Source organism: Thermobia domestica, chromosome 6 (genome assembly GCF_964235325.1).
Source record: "Thermobia domestica chromosome 6, izTheDome1.hap1.1, whole genome shotgun sequence".
In the NCBI taxonomy this organism is placed as follows: Eukaryota; Metazoa; Arthropoda; class Insecta; order Zygentoma; family Lepismatidae; genus Thermobia; species Thermobia domestica.
Window position 1 is genome coordinate 293244279 of NC_137459.1, and position 12427 is coordinate 293256705.

At 32.8% G+C, this 12427-nt stretch overlaps 1 protein-coding gene across 1 annotated transcript in view; it reads right to left on the bottom strand.

The window, feature by feature from the left end:
* Positions 1-6598: 6598 nt before the first annotated feature.
* The window catches only part of LOC145687585 (uncharacterized), a 66293-nt gene continuing 60464 nt past the window's right edge, over positions 6599-12427 (bottom strand). The window contains exons 2-3 of the mRNA XM_081761050.1: positions 12124-12411; positions 6599-6612 (exon numbers count right to left, since the gene is read on the bottom strand). Coding sequence (XP_081617176.1) covers positions 6599-6612; positions 12124-12411 — 302 coding nt within the window. The remainder of the gene's footprint in view (positions 6613-12123; positions 12412-12427) is intronic.

Genomic DNA, 12427 nt, shown 5'->3' on the forward strand with positions numbered 1-12427 from the left:
AAATTTCGATATTATTTTATGTACATCCTCCACTTTGTAGAAGTAAACTACTTTGCTTTAACAAGTTTAGAATCATGTTGTAATATCAGAAATAGGTTTGTACTAGAAATCTAACCAAGATCCAAAGCCAAGAATGCTTTAACAACGAGTTGAGTCAAACTCGTTGTTAAAGCATTCTTGGCTTTGGATCTTGGTTAGATTTCTAGTACAAACCTATTTCTGATATTACAACATGATTCTAAACTTGTTAAAGCAAAGTAGTTTACTTCTACAAAGTGGAGGATGTACATAAAATAATATCGAAATTTTAAAGCTATGTAATGCCTCTGAACTTTGACACAGTATCGTATCATATTTAGAATGAAATAACAACATTTAGTGTTTTTTTTTCACAAATGTGCAATCCTAATGCATTTTGTCACACGGCACATATCCAACCTAATGAGAGTCCTTTATATACCTTGATTAGTAAGGCTTTTTGATATCATAGATAGCTGCTATCTTTGCTACTGGTGCTATCAACCAGAGAGACAAAAAGACGCGCACTAAAACTCTACCAAAACTCCTTGGGCCTTATGCAGAGTCATTTTGAAGTATGATTAGCGTCATACTAAAGGACATACTACTGCAGGAAACATATGCTAGTCGAGATCTTTAGTATGACAGTAATCACGCGTCAGAACGACTTTATATAAGGCTCTTTATCTTTTCCCTTCGATCTGAGTCGTAAATTAACATTGTACTTTACATCACATCTAAGAGACACTGTAATAAATTGAAACTCCAACATAATTATATGTACACACTGCAGAATGTTATCTTTGTTTTCGGGTATATATTAATTTCTAACAAGTACTTACTAATAACATTAGCATGTTATAATTCTTAATAAAACAAATAACTGTAAGTTATGAGACGCACGTATTACAAAAGGTCGGTTAAAGTAAGTAAAATTAATTGGCACATATTTATCGTGATTAAGGGAAATAACTTTTATTTTAACTTTATTTACTCTGACCAGCAAATTTACCCGAAGAACCATAATGTAGTATCCGGAAGCCACGCGCAAGAGGCTAAATGAAACACTGTCGGTGTTCTTGAACGTTCATCAAAAGTACACCTGCCTTACAGGTATTTAGAGGCGAAGAAAATTCAATATCGCGCAGTTTGCATTAATATAAACCATATTTAGAGCGTTCATGCGGGCCGCTATGTCGATTCGCGTATTATATAGCAATTTTACTTTTGCATGTGAACAATAATTTGGATTATTTTGTTGTCAATCTAAAATATCATTTGTCATTAACAATTGCTATAAGTGGAAAAATTGTGTTTTGTAGTACATCCTACATAGGTCAACCGAATACTTATCCTATCTGTAAAGGAACTTAAATTGCATATATAACGTAATTGGGTATTACTTTAGCACACACATAAAAAGTTATGATATGCACGTGGTAGACTGACCAAATTACTTTTTTAAAAAAAAGATCGAGCAAAATTATTTTCTCGAATAAAATAATATATAATTGATGTATTTGTTTTACGATGATTAATAGTGACAAAATAAATATGAAGAAATACAAATATGAACATAAAGAAATGACTTACCAATACACGTATTGAAATCGTTGCGAAAAGGGGAAACTTCTTTCCTTTGAGAGAAAACAGATTCTAATTTCTGCTCGTCAAATGCAAAAATAAATCCAATTCGTAAGCGTATAACACCAAAATCTGTTTGACTCAAAGAGTAAGCCATTTTTTCCTCGTTCAACCAAAGCACTTGTTTTAGTGTTTGAGCAGAGTAGAGAAGAAAAAACAATATTTGCTTTGCTGCTATAATTTACGATACGTCGTTTTGACACTTTCTCTTTTGGAAATTCGATATTAAAGTTCATCGTACGAGTACGAACTGAAGTGCAGTTTTCTTTCTTTGTGCATGTGTTTATGTGTGTTTGTGTTATATATATATAGATATTGGTGTATAGCGCTCGCTTTTGTTTTTCTTTGTAGACAAGAAAATGCATGAACTTGGACATATTGGATATATAAGGAAGTTTGATTTATGTTGTGTGTAGAAGACAGAAATATATTTCTTGCAACAAAAATACAATCCTGTATTAGTAAACTTCTTTTGAATTATTTTTTTTTCCTTGGCTATATGTGGTTAGATGTATTGTTGATTTGATATAAGGATGCTGAAAAATTGTGTTTCGTACTGCAATACGAATGGGGCAAGCATACTACTTTTTTTTTTTTTTTTACTACAGCAACTTATTACATGCTATTTTTCATTTTAAAATTTATTTTATTTTGTTGTAATATCGCATATTTTGTTATCAATAATAAATATGTGTTCTGCTGTATTTGATATTTCATGTTTATATATCATCGTTACTATTGTATACTATTGTTATTCCAGTGTTGATAATGAATACTAGGTACTGGAATACATTACTGTGAAATGAGGTTTATATTGTCAGCTGTTTGTGTTATTTCTGACCTTAACACTCCCATTTGTGGACTTGGTGGAAAATAAAATATGTCTGCAATGGGAATCAAACTCTATATGTATGAGCAGATAGCTTGATTTCTTTATTTCATTTAATTTTCTTTGATTTATGTGTCATTGCTTCCTCATGAATTGACCTGGAGGATTTCCAGAGATGAAACTGGTAACTAAGCACATATTGTGAAACAAATGTGGAACTAATATGCAAGTAGATTTTATTTAATTAGCACTCGAGATTTAGCAAGCGAGTTTATGTGAAAGTGGGTTCCAACTTCAAGAAAGCTTCCAGCTTACTCGATTTGTTTATTAACAGATTTTCAGCTAGCAATATAAGCATTATTTCACGTATGCTGTGGTATATCATTTTGCGTTATTTTGTTGTTGTTGTTCAGTCACATTTTAAAGTTTTGATCGTGTTGCACGCATGTGTTATTCATTTCTTATTTTATTCTTACCTACTTTATTTCTCCATAGTTTTATATGTTCGTGTTATCGAATATTTACCTTATTTAGGCAAACAAGATTCATAGTTTAGTATTTGTGAACTCAAAACCTGCAAATAAACATGTGATGCAGTTAGCCACTTGCGTAAGTAAAATGTGTTTGTTCTCGTCAAAATTTGTACACGGCTAGTCCAATCTTTTTAGTTTTCCTATATAATTGAACACAAAACTGGCTCTGGCGTTCCCGTTTTACATTCATATTTCTGTGTACAATCCATGAAGAGTGGTTAAATTACTTGCTTTGTGATTGATTTATCATCAAGTTCTGTGAAGTTGTTCTCTTTATATATATATACAAACTGCTTGATGTGATAAACTTCAGTTGACTCAGTAAAACCCTGTTCACACAAATCAATAAATAAAACAGTCGATTAATGGACTGCACATAGAATTAGAAAGAACTGAGAGAGTATGTAATGCTTTCAATTGAAGTTGAAACCACTTTATTCCGTTACTGTTGACGGTAGCGGGTAAACCAAAATCCACATTTTTGTTCGGAGTGGAACCGATTTACTTCATTACTGTTTATGATTAACTGAACAGGTTCTAGCTGTTTTGATTAAAAGAATAATTTTACCAATGGTTGGAATAGTTTCAATGAATCTAGGGAGAAATTTAAGTACTAAAGAGAATTATAAATTGATTTGTATTGTATCCTTTATATTTATCAAGGAGGGTTTTTTTTTACTCTTCACTATCAATATTTTAAGTAAAATACTAGTTGCGGAAATGTGTTATATATATATATATATATATATATATATATATATATATATATATATATATATATATATATATATATATATAATCATATTTTAAAATTATATTTCAGGTACTCTTACTTAACGATGCCGAGTCTATCAGTTTGAGAAATGACAGTATTAGAGATTGATTATGGTTGCGAAAATATGTTTTTTTAGCTCGGTTCCAAACGTGCAGCGTAGATAATTATTGGTAATAATTTATATGGAAAGTTCGTGTTAAATTACTCCAACAATATTGATCAATACCATATAATTTGATTTTGTCAACACATGATCCAGTGTAACTACGCGTGCTAGTTCCTGAGTGCCATTGATATTGGCAATTATTTTATGGAGAATATTCCCCTGCAACTTAACGCAACATTTGTCATCAGAACATCTTCGCTGTTAGCCCATGCATCAAAAGGTGTTGACTTAGAGATACAAACTGAGATCATGCCAGCACCATCTCTTGAGGAAAGTCACATTGGTAAATAATTTAGATCTTATTGCAACAAGCTAAAGGGAGAAAGTTTTCCTAATGTTCTAATTCTTGTATAAAGCTTGTGAAGCTGTACAAAGCTTTCTTCCCGTAGCTTGTAGCGATATATATATATTTTACCGATGGAACTTCCTTCCAGAGCCGGAACTTCATCATTTAAATGTTATTTTTAACTCTAGATGTATATCCTAATTAGAAAAAAAAAAAAAAAAAACTTCAGACACCTATGTACTTTCCCAAGTTCCACATGGAAAGCTCTCTAGAATTACAAACGCAAAACCTATTCTGTGAATCACAATCTTGTTTGGTCTCATGATACATCACTTGGAACACACACACACACACACACACAAACACACACACACACACACACACACACACACATATATATATATATATATATATATATATATATATATATATATATATATATATATATATATATATATATATGTATGTATATAGTGCGTTTCACGAATAACACCAAGGTGTCCGTCTCCGTAACGAAATCCCCCATGAGAGGAGCTTAAGGGAGTTACGAAGGGTAACTACGAGTACCTCGACCGTACTTACGGATGGTCGCCATGATGGATAAATACATGATAGCGACAAGCAGTTTCCAGAACTGGTTTCTACACATCATTAGCTTTCAAACGAGGTACAACACGATATGTGATGCTATTTAAAATTTTGTAGTTACACCCCGTAACTCCGTTAAGTCCCACTTTTGGGGGATTCCCCTTACCAGCATGATGTTGTGTTTTTCTGTCCCTTGAAGGATACGAAAGATTTCATGTTTCTATCTGCCTTGGTTTCTTCAAGAAATGGACCTTAGTGTTATGCGTGGAGCGTACTTCGACCCTACTTTACTTATGGCCGCCATGTTGAATAGGTACACGCTAGCGACAGTAGTTTTCAAATTGTTTCTCTACACGTGATTGCCTTTCAAACGAGATACAATATGGTGCGGGTCCCTATTTAAAATATTGTGGTTAGCACACTTAACCCCTTTGAGCGTACCTCATGGGGGGCTCTCCATATAATCATAATGTTGTCTTGTATGCCCCTTGAAGGTTACAAAAAGTTTCATGTTTCTATCTGCCTTGCTTTATTCAGGAGACGGGGCTTAGTGTTATTCGTGGAAAGCACTGTATATACGGTGTCCCACATAAAACCGGTGCGCCTCACGTACGAGATTCAAGTAACATTTTAACAACAATGAATTAACTAACAACAAATAATAGATAATAGTAGCGTTAAACAGTTACCTGTTTATGAGAGATGCTGAAAATGGTGACCATGGGCATCAAGGCATCGTTGACCTCATTTGATGACGTTACGAGCGACACGCTGTAATTCTGCAGGCGTGATGTTATTAATTCTCTAGTAATGTTACTTTTATATCTTCTATTGTGTGAGGATTGTCAGCATACACTTTGTTTTTCAGTGTGAATCATAAATAAAAATTACACGATGTTAAGTCCGGGAACCTTGGGGGCCAAAAGTCTGTACTGACAAGTCTGTCTTCAAAAAACACATTGCTGATGTTGGCCATACTTTAGTTGGATGTGTGGGCGGTTGCTCCATCTTTTTTTGGGGGGATAAAATTCAGTGTATCCATCTTTCTAGACAGTGTTGTCACCCCACAAGCAATTTAACTAGAGATGATTAACTAGTACGTGAGGCGTACTTGTTTTATGTGAGACATCTTGTATAATTTCAGGTTAAAAGTGAATAAACATCAAAGTATGTAAGATATATCATTATCATTATCGTGATTTTGTTTTTAATAGTGAACACAGATGCTTTCTTTCCTTTCTGTCTTTTTCGTTAATTCTCGTTCTTTTTACTATAGAAAACAAATGTCGTTTCCTTTCAGTGCTATTACCTCAAATGAAGGGATTTCTTGCAACCTTGGAAATACAAGAACAATATTATGTGTATTTGAGGTTTCTTTTTTCTTTGCATATGAAGATATGAATTTATTACTCACTTGTGCGAGCTTAATGTTAATTACACAGAGATGATGCATGGATGAGGAAGTGATAAAAAATGTTGACAACCACCATGACATAATTAGTGTTTGCTAGCCCGTAGATAGAATTGCAGTAAACGAGGATTTTTCCCCCTTGAAGCATTCTCATGTAAGTGATTATTTAAAAGTGAAATGTAATACCAGTTTACAAACCACAATAAAGAAAAATAAATACTTAAAAAAGTGTTTAATCAGTCATTATTGCGCCACTGATCAAATTCAGTGTACTCTTTGGTAACGCCTTCGATATGACAAACAAACCATTACCATATTCCAATATTTCTCAATACCTTCTATTTTGAATCAGTACCAAGTAGCTACGAATTACATCACATATAGACGTACATTTATGTTCACATCCATATTATATATAAATCCACTTATTAAGAACTCATAACTTGATTTTGTTTTTAGGATCACCTAGTGGAAATTATAAGATTGTACTGCTAGTAAATCCGTTACCACTCATAAACTCCTGAACAATAGCAGAGATTTTTTAAGTTAGGTTTGTTGCAATATATGCCGTTAGAGGGATTATGTCGGTCGAATTCGTTAATGGAGTCAGGCACGTAGCCAGGATTTCGTGAAGGGGAAGGGGGTCCGTGACATGAAATACTGCGATTATCACACTAGGGGCTCGATCATTCTAAACTATTTTACTGGAACATATATTGGTTAGTTTAGCCAGGATTTCGTTACGGGGGGTGTGATATGAAATTGTGAAGGCTCAGGAACTTGATCAATGTAAACTACTTTACTGTCAACATATTTTGGTTTGTTAGGACAATAAAATGAGAATATGTTGGTAAGTATTTTAATAACAAACTATGAAGAAATCTCAAGTAATAAAATTATAAAAAAAAATATTAAAAAGATTTTACAATACTTACGTTCCTTTCTTTGTTCATTCAAATATAAAAATTTTCCTTTCATTATGATCTCAACTATTATGAAAAGTCCTTTTCCATATAAAATGTTGTATTTATTATTCCGTCAACTACTGTCGGTTCCAAATAACAGGTTAAAGGAGCAGTAGAAAACTGTTTTTGAAATAACATGTTTGATTCTGCAAGGATGAGATGATGAAAAATTATGTTAAAAAATCTCCACGCTGTTATTCAACGGCACTATGCTTTCGAAAGCTTGAAATCTCCATGACTAATAGCAGAAATTCTGAGAATTATGTAACTTTTCTAGAAATTTCAAATTCCCTGACTCTTCCAGGATATATCGCTCACCTCGCCACCATATATTGCAAGTAATACAAGTCTCCTCATAAGAAAGAGTAACCAAAAGCTTCCTGATTATTATTATTATTATTATTATTATTATTATTATTATTATTATTATTATTATTATTATTATTATTATTATTATTATTATTAACGCTGATACTTCTTTTTCTCATTACATTTTGTTTCATCCTTCCTTATTTTTTTTCATTTCTGGTCTCGAAGGGGGAGGTGCGAACCTTCCGGACCCCCCTTGGCTACATGCATGAATGGAGTCAATCGTTAACATATTCACTGGTAATGGTGATGTTAACGGTGGTTGTCCATGTGGTGTTTAAGATGTATATCATCTCCTAGCTTATATGCCACCTGCACAGTAGCTAATAAGTGTTAGTTGTATATAATAAAAGAATATGAAATCACGTCATCATCTTTAAATTTTGAGTTTATTTAACCTGATCCGACACATCAAGAAGAAGTGAACAACAAAATCGCACTGCAATTTATCACAATTCAAGCATTTTGCACTCTTCATATATTCCATAGTACCATATATGTATCTAATCGAATAAGGCAATGTATCAAATTATACTACTTACTACAGCGAGTGAGTAGGTATTTATTTTCCGTTGTTCCTTTTTATTTTTTGAAAGATAGATTAATGTTTACTTTTTAACATGGCTAAACATGTTTTTTTTTATTTATTTATTTCCGGCTATATCTGTACCAAAATGAAATTAAGTATTGAATAAAATTTCAAGAAAGGAGCTAATAACGTGTTAATTACACACCTTTAAAAAAACCTTGCAAAATAAATTACAATACAAAAATAGATAACAGAAACTTAAAGGAACCTCAAAACAGCATGAAAAAAGATAACTACAGAACATAGAAATCCGATAGACTCTTGTTCCTGTTCTTCAACAGGATCGTACCTATGTTCGACAACGCAAAATTGAACAAAATTGCATTTCCGTGGTCACAGTCTTATTTCCTAAATCTGATTTTTAGCTGAAGGATGATTCCTTTGGGCAGATTTCCTCAGAAGAGTAGAAAATGCAATTTTTCACATATAGTTCTCTTTGAAACATGTATCGTTTCACTGGAGGAAACAGCAATAATACTTGCATTTCTGCCGCGAATAATTACCTTTAAAAAATACAACTTTTCTACTATTAAATATTGTTAAAAAATAGTTGTTATTGCCAGAATACCAGCGTTCTTTCTGTGCTTTGTTTCTCGTGACACTTTCTTTACATATCTGCACAAAATGATTTGTCATTACCTTCTCGTCATCATCTGTCTCTTGCTTTCATTGTTTTTATTTTATTTATTTTATTTGTGTAATATAACTGAACACTATCTGAAATGCTAATTGGAAGAAACTGCAAAAGACTTACATACAATCGCATACAATAGGACTATCTTGTTGAAACTCAGATCAGGTGGAAACTTTTTTTTTTTTTTTAATTCATAAATTTGTCTAAGCTTTTATAGGTATTAGATTTTCGGTTTTTAACAATGTTTGTAAAGTATATAAAATTAAGGCTGTAACGGAGGTTTTTAGAATGAGAAATAGAGTAATATAAAGGTTTGTAACATCAATATATACTTAATCTATCACGGCATTACCAGTATCACGATATTATCAAACTTTGCCTTGTATAATATATGTATGCATGGAGAGGAGACGTTGAATCTGGATATGACAAGTTTCTTTATTCTATATTCGTTCTTAAAATACGACACTCTCCTATGAATAAATAACAAGACTTCATTTATTATTATTATTATTATTATTATTATTATTATTATTATTATTATTATTATTATTATTATTATTATTATTATTTTGCGCTTAATGTTCTATAAGTATGCATCAAGACTAAAGGAGATGAATATCATTGTAACGAAGGAAGCTGTAGAATTACAAATGTGACAAGAAACGGAGTACTCAAAAATAAATGAGAAATGTTTGGTCCGACATGGGATCGAACCACGGTCCCTCACCTATCAAAAGTAAGTGTTCTATCACTAAATCACCACGACATTCGTTTTCATTTAATATTGCATTAAATAATCTGTAATTACTATTTTTATGCGTGAAAATTTCAAATGTGTAAATTAGACATTTACACCTTTTCCATAAAAAAAATACAATAAATGGGGCGTGTCACCGCATAATAATAATAATATGCTTCCATTTTTTCTCCTATTTGAATCATCATTCATGCCATACTGTGGATTTGTTGGTGGCACATTTATTTATGAATTCTAAAGAAATTATACATACATATATATATATATATATATATATATATATATATATATATATATATATATATATATATATATATATATATATATATATATATATATATATATATATATATATATATATATATATATTGTCAAATCATTTCGTCTCAAGAAACCTTACTCCAAGAGTAAATCACCTAGTATATTTTCCCACAATCGTAGACGATTTCTGAGAAGATTAAACGAACAATAAATAAGCATTTTAGATTTTTCCCTTTCTATATATACATTTACAGAGTAATCAAGGAGGGTTCATGGTCCGAAGCTAATATCGTGTCAAGATTTATGTATGCTTAATATGTAAATTCTATTTTTTTCATAATGTATTGTTGAAAGGCCTTAAATCCCGGAAACACAACCTTACATACGCCACTCATTGTACATGAAATCGTTATATAAAATTGAACTATTTATTTGTGAAACCAAGTAAAATCGTCTGAGCCTGTTTCGAGTAAACCACGAAAAAAAAATATATCAGGAACTTTCATGGAGGAACAAATCAAGAATTAATGCTGAAATATTCATGTATCAATTACGAACAAAATTGATAGAGTAATTATTGGAAAATTGGAATTTTCGACTTTCAGCCCTTTAGTATACTACCGTTATTTTTTAGTACAATGAAAAAAAGTTTTAAAAAGGGGGAACTCTTTGGCGAATTTTTAGGAGCATTTAGTTAAAAATTTAGTCTCGATATGGTAAATTTAGTCTCGATACCATGAATCACGGAAATTCATTGATTTTTTTTTTAAATTGCTACCATCGCATGAGAGATGTGCACAATATGAAGATTTAAAAAAAAACGTGAATAAATGTACACTCATGTCCAAAATTATTGTCGCATGCCTATAAATGTGTTGTTGTAGGAATATAATTTGATAACGAATTCGTCCAGTATTTGTTAAAATGTTAGTATGTGTATAATCGGCCAAGACACGTATGTGCCAAATTTCATGTCAAAAGAGCAGTAAATAAGAACAATGAAACGAAAATAAAACTTTCTTGTCCTCTTAGCATCATTTTGTTTTACTCATCACATTAATTTTCGTATTTATAATTCTTTTTGCATGAAAGGACCCTGTGTAAGTTCTCGTCAAAAATAAAAGTTCTATTTGCCTCGCTTTTTTGCTGTATTCCTATAGATATAAAAGTAACTCCTCAGGAAAAAAATATTTCGACGATACTGGTAACGATTTCAAGAAAGTAAATACCGCAAATGTTTATAATGGAGTATATGCGAAACTACATGTTATATTTGGACTTTTGTAGGTACCATCCACAACTCTGAGATCAATGATTTGAACACATGATGAGCATCACAGTACGGGACAAATAATAGGTAGAAACGAAAGTGGTGTTATGTTTCCTTTAGCTGATACAGGGTGTTGAAATTGGGCATCATCTGGTAGTTTAATAGACAGTATGGGAGAGTATTTACTGGCTGTGAATTGTATTACGTACAATCAGCGCCTCCGAAATGCAGATCAAGATGATGTGGTGTTCCTTCCAAAAGCAGGGCTGTGACCCGAAGGTCCCTGGGCAAGGTGAACCCACGATGGTTTGCCATTGCCTGCCATGAGATGATGAAGTCCGAAGGATGGAACCTACTGTTGAACAAGGGATCCGGACTTCCTCTGTCCCCACCGGGAATCGAACCTGAGATCCCTTGATTACAAAGCGAAGAGCTTATCCATTCATCCACCGGAACGTTATCTTACAAGTAAGACCATTGTCATATTATTATATTTAATATTACGAAATAGTCAGAAAAGAAAGTGTTTCACACATGCACAGACACACACCGACACACACACATACCCAGACACACAAATAAGGCATCGGAAACATAAAGATCAGAAAGTGTTAAATTCTATGGGAATGGACAATACTGTCCGTAGATGTGAATGACAACACCACGATTAGTGGTCAAAATGTTCATCAGATCTCCTTATAACCAAAGTTAAGTCATGCCTGGATCTTCATTACCGTGTATGTCCTTAGTGTCGAGAAAAATACCACTTAGGTGCGAAGCGGGAAAATGAACAGTTTCATAACGAGCAACACCAATATACCAAAGAACGGAAGCCACATGCGAGCAACATCCGAGAACACGAGCTCCACTGGGGCATTTGCAGTACCATCCAAGAATAGCGTCAGCTTCTGATTTTTCTGGATCATATTCAATGAAAAGTGTGTACTGCAAACTCTGTACCTGTCGAGATTGCATTTTAAACCTCAAGATGTGTGGAGTGATATGCAAATGGAGTGAAAAACTACCATCAGGTTTCATGTGCTCTGCTGCATATAAGTGAGCATTTTGGATTTGATAAATTCCAAGCGTGATTTTAAATAAGTCTTCTTCTGTCAATCGAGGGAAGTCAGCAATTGACGATCCGTCACACGGTTCCCAAATCTTTGCTGAACGTTTGTCAATATCACCGGATGTCTGCAGTTTCTTTTGTAGTCCGTTTGTTAAACTAGAACGTGATAAGATTTCAATACTTTCGTCAGACTTTTCTGGTGCATCGTTGGTTAATGGAAGCGCAAACTGATTCTCTAAGGCACCTGCAATGAGTAAATA